Source organism: Gopherus evgoodei, chromosome 3, assembly GCF_007399415.2.
Source record: "Gopherus evgoodei ecotype Sinaloan lineage chromosome 3, rGopEvg1_v1.p, whole genome shotgun sequence".
NCBI classification, from domain to species: Eukaryota; Metazoa; Chordata; order Testudines; family Testudinidae; genus Gopherus; species Gopherus evgoodei.
In genome coordinates this window covers 104,407,536-104,426,610 of record NC_044324.1, presented here as the reverse complement: position 1 = coordinate 104,426,610, position 19,075 = coordinate 104,407,536, and the positions used below count along the sequence as shown (strand labels likewise).

The 19,075-nt window shown below is 39.5% G+C and overlaps 1 protein-coding gene across 1 annotated transcript in view; it reads left to right on the top strand.

The window, feature by feature from the left end:
* Window positions 1–19,075, top strand: part of TRDN (triadin) — a 307,073-nt gene that overhangs the window by 238,318 nt on the left and 49,680 nt on the right. The window contains exons 32-34 of the mRNA XM_030556221.1: window positions 8,257–8,295; window positions 9,209–9,238; window positions 17,380–17,418. Of these exons, the coding sequence (XP_030412081.1) occupies window positions 8,257–8,295; window positions 9,209–9,238; window positions 17,380–17,418 (108 nt within the window). The remainder of the gene's footprint in view (window positions 1–8,256; window positions 8,296–9,208; window positions 9,239–17,379; window positions 17,419–19,075) is intronic.

The following is a 19,075-nucleotide window of genomic DNA, read 5'->3' as shown; positions in this document are numbered from 1 at the left end:
AGCATTCAAATTCTCTGTAGAACAGGGTAGATACTGTAAAAATATTGTCTGAACAATTGTTCGAGGTGCATAGCTGGAGACTTCATATCTGCCCAGAGTAGATGCAAGCATCATGCCGCCAGGAGCTGTGGAGCAAAAGTGCTCATTAGCAGCCCTTGCTAAATCTTTTGAAAAATTTGCAGCATGTGGTCCTCCAGCACAGTGTTCCAGGTGATGGCCAGTGGGAAGATTGGGGATTGATCCCTTGGCCAGGCCTCCACTTTACAGATATGCCACCTCTGAGGTACTGAGGGCAGCAAGCGGTGTTAATGCCACCTGCAACTGCTCAGTGAGTGCTGACCACTATAGCTGTCTGCTCTGCAGAAACAATGAAGAGAAAAGTTCCCAGTGACCTCTCCTTCTTCTAAGGCTTGATCTAGAGCTCACTGAAGTCAGTCAGATTCTTTCAGTTGACTTTAATGCCCCTAATGTAACCATCAATTTGGGAGCAAAATGTGTGTCCTAAATTGAAGAATTATTCATTATAATCTAGATGCTTACAGTTCCAGGGTCACATACTTACCTTAGCTTTTTTTCCTTTGGATCTGCAGTGCATTTGTATCAGGTGTTACTGATTATAAATCTAATGTCCATGCAATTATCATTTATCATTAGTGTTTTGCAGGTGCACAGGCTCATATCTTTTCATGTTCTACTCTGCTGTTTAGCTCTGTATACGTGGCAGTGGCAGCTGGATCTTATAAATTATCAAAATAGGACAATCAGGTTTTGTAATGCACCACAATGTCTTCCTCAGCCAAAAAATGCATTGTCATGGATCAAAAACAGGTTCAGAGACAGAAGGCAAAGAGTAGGAGTAAATGGTCAGTTTTTATCATAGCCATCAGTTAACTGCAGGGTGCTCCTTGATTCTGTACTAAATGCCATGTTGATTAATATTAATGATCTGAAATGGGTATGAGTAATGATGTAGCAAAATTTGCTGATGAAAGTTATTTAAGTTAGTCAGCACCAGAACGGACTTTGGGGAACTTCAGAGAGATGTAAACAAGCTGCATGAATGGGCAACATGATGGCAAATGAAATTCATCCTAATGCACATTGGAGGGAAAACAATACTAATACCTGGCTCTTACATAGCACTTTTCAGCAGTAGATTTCAAAGTGGTCATCATCCCTATTTTACAGATATAAAGCACACAGCTGGAAAAAAACACAAGGAGCCCTTGTGGCACCTTAGAGATTAACAAATTTATTTGGGCATAAGCTTTCCTGGGCTAGAACCCACTTCATCAGATGCATGGAGTAAAAAATAAAGGAGCAAGTATAAATACATGAAAGGATGGAGGTGCTTCACCAAGTGTTAGGTCAGTCTAATGAGATAAATCATTTAACAGCAGGATACCAAGAGAGGAAAAGTATCAGAGAGATAGCCGTGTTAGTCTGGATCTGTAAAAAGTGACAGAGTCCTATGGCACCTTATAGACTTACAGACGTATTGGAGCATGAGCTTTCGTGGATGAACATCCACTTCATCAGACGCATGAGGAAAAGTAACCTTTGAAGTGGTAAGAGAGTGACTCATTACAGACAGTTGACAAGAAGGTTTGAGTAACAGTAGGGAGAAATTAGTATTGGGAAATTAGTTTTAGGTTTTGTAATGACCCAACCACTCTCAGTCTTTATTCAGGCCTAATCTGATGGTATCTAGTTTGCAAATTAATTCCAGTTCTGCAGCTTCACGTTGGAGACTGTTTTTCAAGGTTTTTTTTTGTTGAAGAATTGCCCCTTTGAGGTCTGTTATTGAGTGACCAGAGAGATTGAAGTGTTCTCCTACTGGTTTTTGCCCACAAAACTTATGCCCAAATAAATTTGTCAGTCTCTAAGGTGCTACAAAGACTCCTAGTTTTTTTTGCTGATACGGACTAACACGGCTACCACTGAAAACAGTGGGAAAAGTGACTTGCCCAAGATCACTCAGCAGGCCTGTGACAGAACCCAGATCCCTAGTCCTAGGCACTATCCTCTAGGCCATACTACAGCATGCCATATTAAACTGTTCATATACAGGGTTCTAGATTAACGTTATCAAGTGAAGAAAGGGACCCACGTGTCATTGTAGACAGCTTGGTGAAGACCTCTGATCAATGTGTAACTTCAGTCAAAAGGCGAACCAGAAGTTAGGATGAATAGAGGATGGAATGGCAAATACTAGAACGTGTATAATAATGTCTTTGAATAAATCCAATGGTGCAGCCTCATCTGGAATACTGTATGCAGTATTCATTACTGCATCTCATAAAGGATAGTGCTGACCTAAATGGGGTTCAGAGAGAGTGAGAGGAAGGATGGAAAAACCTTCCTGTGAAGACAGAATGAAATGATTGAGATTGTTTAACTTAGAAAGGAAATGAATAAGAGGGGGCATGCTAAAAGTATATAAAATAATGAATGGTATAGAGAATTGAGATCAGGAACTTCTGTTCTTCATGTCTCATAACATGAGAACAAGGGGATATTCAATGAAAGTAAAAGATGGGAAATTCAGAACTGATACTTGTTTACAAAACATGTAAGTAAACCTTAGAACTCATTACTACAGGAAACCAAGAACTTAAAAGCAGCAAAGAGGACTCTGCTGCTTTTACAGATCCAGACTAACATGGCTACCCCTCTGATACAAGAACTTAAAAATATTCACAAAGGATTGGATATTTATGCAGATATCAAGAATATCCACAATTTTCATAATTAATGAAAACACATTTTTGGAAGATTATTAAACTGTATGCTTCACATTTTAAGTCAATCACTAAATATTAGAGATCAAGATGGGATTTACGTTAGAGGGAGAGGTAAATTATCCCACATCTATCTACTGTGGATTTCTTATACTTTCCTCTGAAATCTCTGGTACTGACAGGATACATGACTAGATAAACCTTGAATCTGATCCAGTATGAAAATTCCTATGTTCCTAAGAACTACAGGGGGGGATTTCTATGGTTTTTTGCTCCTGAGTGGTACCTACTACACATGCAATCTCAGGCCTGGTCTACACTATGCATTTAAACCGATTTTAGCAGCGTTAAACTGATTTAATGCTGTACCCGTCCACACTACGAGGCCCTTTATATCAATATAAAGGGCTCTTTAAATCGGTTTCTTTACTCCTCCCCGATGAGAGGAGTAACGCTAAAATTGGTATTACCATATTAGGGTTAGTGTGGCCGCAAATTGACAGTATTGGCCTCCGGGCGGTATTCCACAGTGCACCACTGTGACCGCTCTGGACAGCAATCTCAGCTCGGATGCAGTGGCCAGGTAAACAGGAAAAGTCCCCCGAAATTTTGATTTTCATTTCCTGTTTGCCCAGCGTGGAGCTCTGATCAGCACGGGTGGCAATGCAGTCCCAAATCCAAAAAGAGCTCCGGCATGGACCGTATGGGAGATACTGAATCTGATTGCTGTATGGGGAGACAAATCTGTTCTATCAAAGCTCCGTTACAGAAGACGAAATGACAAAACATTTGAAAAAAAAATCTACAGGCTACACAGTGCTGCGTGACAAGCGTAACAGGAAGCCAGAGACTCAAATGGACGCTCATGGAGGGAGGGAGGGGGTACTGAGGACTCCAGCTATTCCACAGTCCCCAGCAGTCTCCAAAAAGTATTTGCATTCTTGGCTGAGCTCCCAGTGCCTGTAGGTTCAAACACATTGTCCGGCATGGTTCAGGGAATAGCTCGTCAATTTACTCCCCCCGCCTCACGTGAAAGAAAAGGGAAAGAAATAGTTTCTTGACTTCTTTCAATGTCACCCTATGTCTACTGAATGCTGCTGGTAGACGTGATGCTGCAGCAGTGAAGAGCAGTATCCATTTCTCTCCCCTCCCCGGTGGCAGATAGTGCAGTAGGACTGGTAACCGTCCTTATCAACCCGTGAGTGCTCCTGGCTGGCTTCAGGTGAGGCTGGCCGGGGGCGCCTGGGTGAAAATAGGAGTGACTCCCGGTCATTCCCAGTAGATGGTACAGAACGGCTGGTAACTGTCTTCATCATACATAGCAACTAGGGGCTGAGCTTCAATCAGCCCCCTCCCTTTCATGTGAAAAGAAAAGATTCTGTACTGCCTGGACTATCATAGCAGTGGGATGCTGGGCTCCTCTCCCCCACACTGCTTAATGTCCTGCATGGATGATCATAGCACCGGAAGGCTGCCTCCCCCTCATTTTATCTCACTAACAAGTCACTGTTTCTTATTCCTGCATTCTTTATTACTTGATGACACAAATGGGGGGGACACTGCCATGGTAGCCTAGGAAGGTTGGGGGAGGAGGGAAGCAACGAGTGGGGTTGTTGCAGGGGCACCCCCCGTGAATGGCATGTAGCTCATCATTTCTGCGGGATCTGACACAGAGCAGCTGTACTCTCTGATACACTGCTTGTCTAGTACATTTGCCCCGTATTCTAGGCAGGACTGACTCTATTTTTAGAAACCATAAAGGAGGGATTGACTCGGGGAGTCATTCCCAGTTTTGCTTTTGTGCCCCCGGCTGATCTCAGCCAGGGGCACCCATGATAGCAGCAGACAGCACAGAAGGACAGATAACTGTCATCTCATTGCCAAATTACACTGGCAGCAGACGGTACAGAACGACTGGTAACCATTTCTGCTATCATGCAAAAGCAAATGAATGAGTGTAGCGTGGGAGTATCGCCTCTGTCCGCGGCATCCAGTACACATACGGGGACTGTAAAAAAAAAAAAGCTGAACGGGCTCCATGGTTGCTGTGCTATGGCGTCTGCCAGGACAATCCAGGGAAAAAGGGCGCGAAATGATTGTCTACTGTTGCTTTCCCAGAGGAAGGAATGACTGACGACATTTACCCAGAACCACCCGCGATAATGATTTTTGCCCCATCAGCCACTAGGCTCTCAACCCAGAATTCTAAGGGGCGGGAAAGACTGCGGGAAATATGGGATAGCTATGGAATAGCTACCCGCAGTGCAATGCTCCGGAAATCGATGCTAGCCTCGGACCATGGATGCACACCGCCAAATTAATGTGCTTAGTGTGGCCACATGCACTCGACTTTATACAATCTGTTTTATAAAACCGGTTTATGTAAAATCGGAATAAGCCCGTAGTGTAGACGTACCCTCAGATTAGGGAGCCTTAAGATTGGAATGTGTGCTTTTATATAAAGTTTACCACCTTTTGTAGCCGGTCTAAATTAACTAGTAATGTTTGTATTTCCATCAATGGAGGAATGATCAGCAAGTTGTATGGTTTTGGAAGAGGACTGAATGATTGGTGATCAGCTGGAGATGCCAGGATTAAAAGATTATTCACGCCATCTGACATATATGGGGCTTGCTAGATATAGTTAAACTCAGAATTTTCTTCCTCAAAATAGTCTTATCAAGGAAGAATAAAAACAGGCAACAGCATTTCTGGTAAAGGTTTTGTATTGCCCAATTCATCATTCTGCTTTATTTAACGCCCTCCCCTGCCGTAACTTCATGTCCAGCAAAGATGTATTAACCCACATTTGCTCTCAGAAATTAAGCTGGCTTTTATCCAGTGTAGACCAAATTCCCTAGATAATCCATCCATTTTTTAAAAGATACAAATGCATTGCTCAGCTTCTGGAATTATGGTCTTTGTGCACTCTGTCATTAATTCCTTGTCATTATAAGTTTAAGTAAGAGCATTTGATCAGAGAAATGCTATTGGCAATGGTAGTCAGCATGAGGTCTCTTCTGCCTCATGAGATTTGTAGAGCATTTACAGTACATGTCAGCAGGGAAAAAAAGTTGATTCCCTTATATACTGGTCACTGTTAAAATACAGGATTTGCAAACAGATACCACATAGTGATAGCACAACAGTTTTTCACTATATATTTAGAATAGGAAATATCTGTGATAACTGTGATAACAAACAAGGTTTTTATTATATGAAACTCCATCTTTTTGGAAGTGGGGGAGAGGGAATAAAATCGACTGTAATGTGCCGGTCCCGTGGCTTTGGCGGCAGGTTCGCCAAAGGCTTGGGACTGGCAGATCACCCGCAGAAATGCTGCTGAATCTGCGTGACCAGCCTAAGGCTGCACTAAATTGGGCCAAAGACTGAATGAGCTTTGAAACATCTCCCAGTCACAGATATTGGGAATGGAGTGCAAAATTGGCATATAGCCAATTCTGTCCCTTCCCCTCTAGCCCTTTCCTGAGAGCTGCTCAGCCAGACTCCTGGGCCTGGTCTAGCTGTTGTAAAAGTTTGTAAATCAATTTTGCATTCGTTTTGCACTGGTGTGAATGCATGAAATACATTAAATGCATAGCCAGCCAGACTCCAACTCAGAAGATTCAGAGATTCAATTCAGAAAAATCTTCCAAACTTCAGATGCTTATCTTAAACTAATTTGAATGTATGCAAACGTTTAGAGGTCATTTCTCTTCCACCTCAACAACACATCCATCCCTCCTCCTTCCATTCTTCACTCTTCCACTTCAATTCAACCAGATTCTTCATTAATTCATTAGCACTTATCTGTATTACAGTAGTGCCTAGAGGCCCAAATCAGAATCAAGACCAGAGTCTGCTAGGCTGGTTTTACCCCTAAAGGAATTATAATCTTAAAACAAAGTAGATGAGTATAATACACAATAGGAATGGATATAAGATCATGTATCTACAAAGGTCATTGTGCTCACAAATTGAACCAAAGCTCTCAGTCGTCTGACTCTCCCCAGCCTGGAACCTGGTTGATATGTAGTGACCTCAGCTTCCAGAACCCTTGCAACCATTCCACCTTCAAACACTGTGATCACTAGCTAATCCTCCAGCCTGGCCCAGTAACTCCTGTTGTTGCTCAGATTTTGCCCAGCTTCCCACCCAGTAGCCAATAGATTAACAGGATATTTTTTCAGATATACCACACAGTCTGCTCCAGGGTCTTGGCATATCTAATAGTCTAGGGCTGGCTGCTCTTGTCATATAACATATATTATGGAGTTTTAGCTGATCAGTGGCATTACAAGATAATCATGCTTCTCTAGCCACCTAAAGTCCAAGCCAAAGAGATTTGAAGGGAGCTGCCAGCCTAGCAGAGACATTAATGCCTGCTTGGAAACCCAAAGTAGACTTCAGGGTCTCAGCACAGGTTGTTGGTTGTTGAAAATTGGTTAGAAGGTATTTATCTGCACTGGTGTTGAGCTTAAAAGTGTTATTTAGTTCACTTCAGTTTTTGGACAGTGGTGTTTGCTTTTTTCTCTTTCTCCCTTCCTTCTCTGATCTGGTAACCCATCTGCAATATGGGACAGATTCCCAGCTGCTGTAAATTAGCATTACTCCATAGTCTTCTGTGTAGCTGTGTTGAGGATCTGGTTTATAGGTTCATGCCTCAAGAGAGTAAACAGTTTCTGGTTAAAAATAGTGAATAAAATGGATAATAGGTAATGCCAAATGTAATGCTCTAAATATATGAACTAATGTCTGTGGAAGAATAACTTCCCCTGAAGATTAAGGTAGGTAGATTGATGAGAGGATCCTACTAGTTTCGTAAGAGAACTTTAATTTAGAGCTGCATAGAAAATGGTTTTCCATCCTGTAAATCGTTTTGAGATTTTGAAATCTTTTCCCATCTTGAATCAGAATGAAAAGTCAAAAATCACAAAAATATTTGCAAACCAAAAAATTTAAAGAAGGGGGGGGGAGAATGGTTATGCTGTAGGAAGGGCTCTCCATTAATTTTTTTGTTGACAGGTTTCAATTTCATCCCAATTCAGAACTGGAAAGCTTTATAAAAAGCGAATAACATTGCAGGACAGAAAAAACATTTCTTCCCTAATTCTAGTTGTAGGTACATAGAATTTGCAATGGATATAGGAAATTTACTGAAAACCCTCAGTAGCAAGTTCTAAATAACGTCTGTGTACTTTATCTATCTGTTATATGGGTACAAACGAATACTCATTTTACAGAATTGTGTGAGACTTAATGAATTAATAACTGTAAAGCACTGTTGACATCCTCAGATAAGTCAACTGATAAGTACTTACAACAGAGTATGTATTACTATTAATTATCTTCCTCCAAGGAAGGTCCTCCTTCAGGACTGTCAGTTCTAACAGACTTCTTTAGCTGAGAGATGGTATAAAAACTTGAGTAACAAAAATAAGACACATTGAAATGGATGAATTTTTGTTCTTGCAATTTTAACTTCTAAAAATCTTTTTATTAATATTTTTCTCAGAACCTGAAGTCAAAAAAGAAGAAAAACCAGCAAAACCAGGTAACAATTTATACATTTCAATGGGTGATAGCTACAGAATATCGACTCTCACCAGATCCTAAATTAGGGGCCAAAGCCAAAATTTTCGGTCCTGTGTGCCTAAAGTTAGGCTCCCAAATCCATATTTAAGCACCTAGGGTGAATGTTCAAAACTGCCTTAGGGACTGAGGAGCACAGGACCCATTTTCAATGGGGCTTATGTTTTTTTTGTTACTTAGGAGCTTTTGAAATTTTTACCCAAAATGACTTTCCTCGGGACTTAGCCCAAACCTTGCCATTGGTTATTTTTTTGTAACCCCACTCAAATGAAAATTGAGGGCATACTTTTAAATTAAAGAAAATATATGCATTTATTTAGTAACACCACTTTAAAGTATTTACTTTATTTTACTTGTACATCATTTTAGTTACTATTGTTATTATTACAATATGTTAAGCACTTTTTGCTAATGTTAAAATATAACAATACAGACCATGGAATTTCGTAAAACAGGGAACACAGACTATGCTTCAAAGACCTCCCCATCTTCTTTCCCCATTTTATCTTCCTACTGAAGTGCTTATTCTGAAGGCTTCATCCTGTGTGTCTATCTCAGCATATAAATGAGAGGGAGGAAAGATTATCTAGTGGTTAAACCTCTACAGTCAGAGTCTGTAGGCCTGAGTTTTATTCCCTGTCACTGATCTGCTGTATGCCTTTGGACAAGTCATTTAATTTAAACCTCAGTTTCCACATTTGTAAATATTAATATTTATATAATATTTGCCATACCTCCCCTGAGGGTAAATCTTTGTAAAGTGTTTTGCGATTTCTCCATGGCAGGCATTCTGTATAACTTAGCTGCAAAATGCTGTTGGTATTATTTATCATTAACTTTAGAAGTGAAGAATGGCATTTTTCCTCCTATTTCAGCTCCAGTGAAAAGTGAAGGTGAGAAGAAAGGTAAATCAATTTTTTTCTCTTTACTGAAGTTCATTTCAGCTTTTAACTGCTATAAGAAATGTTTCTTTCATACAATGACACATTTGAGATGATGCACATCACCTCATGTGCTACCATAAAACAGCTTTATTCAGTCCTACTGTGATAGCACAATTGTCATTTCCAGTTTTGTTGGTTCATTTTTACTACAGGCCAAGACAGCCCACAACCCAATATCAGACACTTCAATTTTTCTGAGTAGGATGAGAATGAAAGGCTCTTGTTAACATATTACAATACATGAGAGAGAAAAAAAACTTTCTATGCACTGTGTACACCACTTTGATTGTTTCTTCTTTCGCAAAATGTGCTCTCCTACATTTGTTAATTTTCCGCTTTTGATCTATATGTAACATGAATGTGTGTCACTGTTGGCATTATATTTGATATTTGAGCTGTACGAGTCTGATCCAAAGCACACTGAAATCAATGGAAAGTCTCCCATTGGATCAGACTTTAAAACATCATGTGACTCTAAGTGCTCTCTTTAATGTCATCTCTCAAATGAACCTGTAACAATGTAAAGTGTACTAGACTGCACCCAGGCTACCTTATTTCAGTTACAAACAGAGCCTTTGGAGGAAAAAGTAGTTTGGACATTTAAATTAGTATTTTATTTAAAATATTTGGCTATATAAAAATTTCACTGATAATCTTATTGGGGATATATATATTAAAAATAAAATAACCCCTTTGGATCTGATTTTGCTTTGTTACCCCAGGGTAAACCTGGAATAATTCTGTTGTCTTCAATTGAGTAATCTGGGATTTAAACATGTGTAACTGACAGCAGAATTTGGCTCTGCATTATTATTATTTCTGAAACACTTTGGCAAATTTTTAAATTATGCTTTCAAAAGAAAGAGCTTGTCATTCCTCAGTCATATTGCTGAAAAATGGAATCAGTTTCTACTATTCAGCAAGTGATTTTTAATCTTGCTATTTATTTTTGTTATAATTATATATAGTTATAAATTAAATGAAAAAAATGTAGTTGTCATCAGCTTTAATGGCTCATGGGTGAAATCTTGGCTCTATTGAAGTTGATGGCAAAACTCCCATTAACTTCAGTGGGGCCAGGATTTCACTCCATGAGTTTAACTGATTGCTGTTCCTTCTGGTTATGCAAAATAACAGTGCTAAATAAGTATCCAGTGCAGTGGTTTATCCATGCACTAATTTGCAACAATCAAGGCACAGAAAGTAGCTCAAGGGATGGAGAGTCATAACTGTGGCAGAAGCACTTACAGCATTTGGTTTTAAGCCATCAGAACACTTGCTGTGATCACACTTTTGAACTTATCACATTCATTGCTAGATCCTGAACTGAAAGACAGGAATAAGATAATTGCCTTCCAAGGCAGAATGCTAATGCTGTGAGATTTGCTTCTGGTTATGGATCTATCATTTAGAAAGAAATGTTAGGGGAATTTGCTATTTAGGATCCCATTTCAAAGAGTTCAATATTTTCCCCTTTTTCCACAATTATTTTTCTCTCCCCTGCCATGGTCTCTCCCCACAGAAATAAGAAAATATGCATTTTTTACAGACTATTCTTAAGTCAAATAAAATGCTTTCACATTTCATTTACTTTTGTAATTTTTATATACTGTTGACTATTGTAATTTTATAGTAATTTTTAAATACTGGTGACTATTTTCTTTTCTACTCTGTCCTCATATCTTTTCCTTCACTGAGATAATTTTTGCAGCAAGGGCAGATGGAGGAACTCTCAGATAGGTATCTGAGCAAGAGCAAGCTGTATTTAATGCTCAGCTTTTTCCACTGACCTACTTTTCACCAGTATGGAGGGTCAAGTTGAAGGAAAGGCTCACCTTTGTCTTTTAAATATTGTTTTTGCTTTAGATATTTTTGGACCCCGCCGTTAAGTCTCTCCTCAGTTTTAGGATATCAAACAGCTGGGGGAGAAATAGCAGTAGCGAGAGCAGACATACTGTTGCTACAACTGTCAGTACCAAATGAAATTTGCAGCCTAAGGAAGGGGGAGATGTTACCTCCAACAGGTATCTACTCATCTGTGGGGCTTGAAAGAAACAACCTGGCTCTTGTCATACTTTAATTTTAACTGCTCTGTGATGCATACATGGAGAACAGTGTGTTTTAGTGGCAACCTCCCACCTATTTACTACCTTTTTGCTTATTCTGTCATTCTCCAAAATTTGCCCAAGGCTAAAAACGTGTTTCTCTGACTAGCAATAACGTTCAGGGACATTTGCTAGTTTTGCTTAAGAATAATTTTTTTCCACAGCTGTAAAAATAATAGATGTGCCTAGCATCTGATCTAAAATTGACTGGCTCATTACCTAAAATGTATCTGGCTACCTACACACTCAAGTTCAATTAGGACTATATCATCTTGCATGTACGTCACATTGCAGACATAAACCATACTGTATATGCAGCCTTCTCCAATTATTCCTTTCTTATTTAAATACACACTCTTCATCTAGGAAAGCAAGAATAATGAGACCTACAGGGAGACAAGTAGTCATAAAAAATGAAGGGCTGAAGATGGAGTGACACTTTCTAATGATGGTACCTAATGTGTATAGCATAGATCAAATATGAAGAAATATGAAAGACAGAAAAGAGCAGAATTAGACAGGTGAAAGCTAAAGTAATTCATCTGTGCTTCCAAGTGTGAGTAATACTTACATGGAATTCTGAGGCACAGGTTTTGCATGTGAATGATGTTCTAGCTTCTTCAGTTCAAAAAGAAGGGCTATCTTAGACCTGTGTGGCCTGAGCCCTGGAAAATAGACTCAGCTTCAGCTGTGCAGTTGACAGTTGCACTTTGTGACCTATTTTAGTGAAAGAGAGTTCCTGTATCAGTGAGATGAGAGTTTAAATGTGTCAGTTTCTAAAGGGAATGAAGCCATACATCATTCAAACCCATCATATGAAAGAATTTATTAATTCTCCACTTTGTCCATACTATGGTTTAAGTCAATGTAATTTACTTTCCTCTGAGGTGTGAACACCTTACTCCTCACACAAGCAACGTAACTTACATCAACTTAAAGTGCTGTCTACACCACGCTATGTCAGCGGGAGATGCTCTCCTGTTGACATAGCTTCTGCCTCTCATTAAGGTGGAGTAATTACGCAACAGGAGAGTGCTCTCTTGTCAGCATAGTGCGTCTTCTCCGGACATGCTAATTCAACACCACTGCATCAATACAGTAGTGAAGACAAGCCCAACATTCAAATCTTAGTACATTGGAAGTTGCACTTCAGGGGAACTGGGACAGTCCAGTAGATTGGTGATTGGATATACAGCCCTTCATCTTTGGGCACCTCTACAAATACAGCAAGTCTTTAGCAACTCACTTCACACAGACCACCAATCTCTGTGAGATCTGACTGGAGAAACTTTTACAGAACTATACACACACATAGAGAACATGAAAAAAATGGCTGTTGCCCTGCCAACTATAATGAGTGTAATCAGTTAAGGTGGGCTATTGTCAGCAGGAGAAAAAAAAACTTTTGTAGTGATAATAAGGATGGCCCATTTCCAACAATTGACAAGAAGGCGTGAGTAACAGTAGGGGGAATAGTTCTACTTTATGTAATCACCCATCCACTCCCAGTCTTTATTCAAGCCTAATTTTAGTGTAGCCACAAACACCCCAACTCAGTAAAGTAGATAAAGATACTATAGAGTACAGAATGTACATCTGCACATCCATATACCCACATCGTCCCTTGTAAAACAACCGGAAATGCTGGCCCATCATCTTCTTCATCACCATTACCTTCTCCCTCAGCTTCTGTACCAAATGACTGGAGGATAGCTACTGTGACACCAATTTTTAAAAAAAGGCTCCACTGGTGACCCTGGCAATTACAGGCCAGTAAGCCTGACTTCAGTACTGGGCAAAGTGATTAAAACTATAGTAAAGAAAAAATTGTCAGATACATAGATGAACATGATTTGTTGGGGAAGAGTCAACATGTTTTTTGTAAAGAGAAATCATGCCTCACCAATCTACTAGAATTCTTTGCGGAGGTCAACAAACATGTGGACAAGGGGGATCCAGTGGATATAGTGTACTTAGATTTTCAGAAACCTTTGACAAGGTCCCTCACCAAAGGCTCTTAAGCAAAGTAAGCAGTCATGAGATAAGAGGGAAGGTCCTCTCATGGACTGGTAACTTGTTAAAAGATAGGAAACAAAGGTTAGGAATAAATGGTCAGTTTTCAGAATGGAGAGAACTAAATAGTGGGGGTCTGTACTGGGACCAGTCTATTCAATGTATTCATAAATGATCTGGAAAAGGGGTAAACAGTGAGGTGGCAAAATTTGCAGATGATACAAAATTGCTCTACATAGTTAAGTCCCAGGAAGGCTACAAAGAGCTACAGAAGCATTTCTCAAAACTGGGTGACTGGGCAACAAAATGGCAGGTTAAATTCAATGTTGATAAATGCCAAGTAACGCACACTGGAAAACATAATCCCAATTATACATACACAATGATGGGGTCTAAATAGACTGTTACCACTCAAGAGAGAGATCTTGGAGTCACTGGATAGTTCTCTGAAACCATTCACTCAATGTGCACATACTAGCTTAGTCTCTTGGCAGTCAAAAAAGCGAACAGAATGTTGGGAATCATCAAGAAAGGGATAGATAATAAGACAGAAAACATCATATTGTCTCTATATAAATCCATGATATGCCCACACCTTGAATACTGTGTGCGGATGTGGTCGTCCCATCTCAAAAAAGATATATTGGAATTGGAAAAGGTTCAGAAAAGGCAACAAAAATGATTAGGGTTATGGAACGGCTGCCATATGAGGAGAGATTAATAAGACTGGGGCTTTTCATCTTGGAAGAGAGGAGACTAAGGAGGGATATGATAGAGATCTATAAAATCATGAGTGGTGTAGACAAAGTAAATAAGGAAGTGTTATTTACTCCTTCTCATAACAGAAGAACTAGGGGTCACCAAATGAAATTAATAGGCAGCAGGTTTAAAACAAACAAAAGGAGGTATTTTTTTCATACAACGTACAGTCAACCTGTGGAACTCCTTGCCAGAGAATGTTGTGAAGGCCAAGGCTATAACAGGGTTCAAAAAAGATCTTGATAAATTCATGGAGGATAGCTATTAGCTAGGATGAACAGGGATGGTACCCTTAGCCTCTGCTTGCCAGAAGCTGGGAATGGGCAACGGGGGATGGATCACATGATGATTACCTGTTCTGTTCATTCCCTCTGCGGCACTCTGCATTGGCCACTGTCAGAAGACAGAATACTGGGCTAGATGGACCTTTGGTCTGACCCAATATGGCTGTCCTTAAGTTGTTATGTTCTCATCACTGGTGGCCATCATTCTGGGACCTCCCAAGGACTATATCTCCTTCTATTGCCCCTAGGCTGGAATACCTCTTTTATAATATGGTACGCTGATGCCACCATGTTTGATGCATATTCAGTAGGGGATTTGCCCCTTTTCTTTATTTGTATTTCTTCACCTTATTAATGTTGGAGTGCCTTTCTTCGTTAGGTTAGTATCTCAATGATCTAAACTTATTATCATATACGTTGATTCACTACCATTGCCCTCTTGTGGTTAGGTAGTTCACGTACCTGTTATATACATCAACTCATTGCATAACATTTTTGTGGTTGGATCATGTATCTGTCATCAGAACGTCCCCTTAAACCAGTGTTCCCCAACCTTTTTGGCTGGTAGGCGCCAGCCAAAGGACCACTGTGGCGGTGGAGCATCCGGCGGCATTTCGGCAGTGATGCCTCTCGATGATGCCGCTTGCCGTCGACAAGTGACATCATTGAGAGGTGTCCCTACTGAAATTCGGGAGCAACTCATTTCGCTGATGTCATTTGTCAATGGGAAGCGGCGTCATCGAGAGGTGTCGCAGCTGAAATTTGGGGGTGACGCCTCTCGATGACATCACTTGTTGGCAACAAGTGTCTTCATCGAGAGGCGTCCCCACCGAAATGCCGCTGAAATTCAGTGGCATTTCGGTGGGTGCTCCCCAGGGGCCAGGACGCGGGCGCATTAAGATGCCCCCATGGGCACCATGGCGCCTGCAGGCACCGCGTTGGAGACCACTGCCTTAAACTCTCTATTTTTTCCTCCCCAATACTTGTTTCCATTGGCCGTTTATCTGTTCAAAAGTCATAGGCCTCAAGTTTTATGCTAACTTGCTGAAGCTAATACCTAAATCTACTACTGAGATATGTATTACACATGCTTGTAAGAGAAAATATGTATTCTTTTAAACATCAAATTAAACTTTCTGGGATTCCTCTCTTAAAATATACAAAGCATATTACTTTTTCTAAATATAAAAAAAAACAGACATTAAATTAGCCACCAGATAGAAGTCATATGGTTATATGAACTGAATATTAAGATAGTCATTCTGGCTAAGTCAGAAAAAAAGCACAGTAGCTCTATGTCTGTACTATAAGAGGACATTTTCCAGGAAATCTAGGCTATTGACAAGGAAATTCCAGTTACTGGAACAGGATTATTTTTGTCTTTGTACAAATCTACTCATGCCAAAAGAGCTATTTCATTTAATAGGTGGCTTTTCTTATGTACTTCGAAAGTGCAAAAATCAGTGCTTTTCCATGCTGAAAGATCAAAACATAGCTGTTTTCAAGAAATGTTGTATGGAGAGCAGGTCTGAAAACCCAGTCTTGAACCTAACTCCCCTGGACTCTTGGGAAGTAGCCTAGGTCCTCACACCACACGGACTCAGGCAGTTACCTAGGAATTCACAGTGGGGGGCCAGCTACCTGTGTTCTGCACCCTGTATCCAGATTGGCCACATGATCTTGACCCTCATTGACTGGTGACCATATATAAACTTCCTGCTTTTTTTCTAGCCTTGTTTGAGTAATAAGTCATTGCCTTCTAGTTGCTATTCAGACCCTGTTTGACCCCGCTTTCCCTGATCCTGCCAGCTACCGCACTTGGACTGGGAAGTTTTCTGAGAAAAGTTTTTCACCAGGAAGTGCCAGTTCATTGAAACTGAAACTTTTCCTGCAAAAGGGTTAGTTTCTACCAAATTTTCAGAGGGACCTGAGAAACACAGATTTAAGTGGTCAGAATCCCAGGTGTCTGACTCAAGAACATATGCAGGCTGGAGCAGCAGCTGGTCAGCATGGAAACAGGCACGGGCGCGAGCAGCAGCAAGAGCAGTCTGTTGGAACTATTGACAATAGGGGAGAGTTCTCAGCCAAGTAGTGCCTGTGAGTAGAGTGGAGAAACTGCTTCCCTTAGGAGCCTAGATACCTGCTGTGGATCACCTGAGTGGGACCTTGTGTGTGGATTGGCTGACCCCTAGCAGAATGGTGTGGGGCTTATCACAAGACCTGCAGGTAATTGCCTCTGATGACTCCTCACACTCTCTGACTTAGGAATGACTGATCAGACAAAGGCTGAAAGGTAACTCTGGTTTAGGCAGGTTCTGAGGTAACTCATCTCATTCTACTCTGTGTGATTCTCCCAGGAGAGTGGCTATTCTATGGGAAGGTCTTTCCCTGGATTTTTTTGTTGATGGGTTTCAATTTCATCCTAGTGCAAAAGTGGAAAACTATCATAGTAGCAAATAATAATAATAATAATAACAATAATAATTAATAATAACTGCAGGACAGAAAAAACATTTCTTGTCTTGCTCTAGTTGTATATATGTAGAATTTACAATGAATATGGGAAATTTACTGAATAATCTATAGCCCTCAGTAGCAAGTTCTAATTAATCGTTGTGTACTTTACTCTATCTGTAATATGGGTACAAATGAATATCCATTTTACAGAATTGTGAGAGACTTAATGAGTTAATAACTGGAAAGCACCGTTGATATCCTCAGATAAGTCAATTGTTAAGTACATAAAATTATTACAATGGAGTATGTATTACTATTAATTATCTTACTCAACGTTCTCCAGGACTGTCAGTTCTAACAGACTTCTTTAGCTGTCAGATGGTATAAAAACTGAGTAACAAGAATAGGACACATATTGAAATGAATTTTTTTTTGTTTTTGTAATTTTAACTTCTAGAAATCTTTTTATTAATATTTTTCTCAGAACCTGAAGTCAAAAAAGAAGAAAAGCCAGCAAAACCAGGTAATAGTTTATAGACTTAAATGGGTGATAGATACAAAATATCTACTCTCACCAGATACTAAATTAGGAACCAAACCCAAAATTTTCAGTCCTGTGTGCCTAAAGTTAGGCTGCTAAATCCATATTTAAGCATCAAGGTAAATGTTCAAACCTTGCTTAGTGATTGAGGAGCACAGGACCCACTTTCAATGGGGTTTATGTTTTTAAGTTACTTCAGAGCTTTTGAAATTTTTACCCAAAATGACTTTCCTTGGGACTTAGCCCAAATGTTGCCATTGGTTACATAACCCCACTCAAATGAAAATTGAGGGCATACTTTTGAATTAAAGAAAAAATATATTTATTTAGTAACACCACTTTAAAGTATTTTACATCTATTTTATATGTATATCATTTTAATTACTATTATTATTACAATATGTTAAGCACTTTTTGCTTGTGTTAAAATACAATGGTAATTTATTCAATCCTAGTTACAGACATAGGTAAGTTTGTGTTTTAATGATGATGCAATAGCTGTGATTGCTAAAATAAGAAGCCACCAACTATATCTAACTTTATTTTTACTGTTTGGTAGGTGTAATATATGCGCACTGGCATAATGCCAGCATTTTCATCATTATTCTGCTTAACTGTCAATCAGCACAACATATTGAAAGACTTTGATGTGCTTACAACACATGGTTAATTGACCAAACAAATTCCTCCACCGGGAAACTATTACCATATTCCAACATGCAGAGAATACTGCAAGTAAATGCTTTGAGGAGGACTGAATATTCAAATACCATTCCAAAATTAATGAGTCTTGGGTTTGACACTTTAAAAAAATCCCTACTTTAACTGTGTGATCATAATTTTCTGAAATGTGCTTTTGAAAGCTTGTAACTAACGCTGAAAAAAATAGTCAGAGGTGTTATAGACTAGTCATTATCCCTGTATCTTACCTCACAATTAATTTGGCTAGCAATATGGAAAAAAATCCCATGAGCATTGTCAAAATGCTAAATGTCAGTGTTTCAAATGATATCGTATGCATATATTTTCCCCCTGAAGTCCATCAGTACGTTCTTACTTTCCATAAATTTATGCGTTCTCCACATTTTAAAAGCCTCTATTCCACACTAATTAAATAGCATATTGAAGCATATGCACAAAGGTGGAGTTTTTTTACACTTAATTGAAATTAGTCAGTAATAGAGAAGGGTCTGAACAGTGAAGTTCAGAACCAGATCTAAACTTTTCCATGGGGCTTGGGTGTCAGATTTTGATTTGGTGCATTATAGAGATAACTGTCAGCTGTGAAATGTGCCTTGAAAAATATATTTAAGTTTGGGGGGTTGGTATGAGCTCATCTCTAAACAATAACAGTGCTTGCAGACATGCACGGGCACCTTGTAGAAGAATGATGCCTTTGACCCCAATGATTTACATGATTTCCCTGAAAACTATTTTTAATATACTTTAGGTATGTTCTATGTGGGTTGTATGTTGCTTGTTATATAACATCAGGAAAATTGCATTTAAAGGTCAGGCTTTAATAATTGTATTGAAAGAGTGTTTGGGCATTTCAACACACGTGCTTAAGTAGCGAATACAATACACATATTTAATCTGTCTTTAGCTGTAATTTCATTCTCTCTAGTCCCTTCTATGG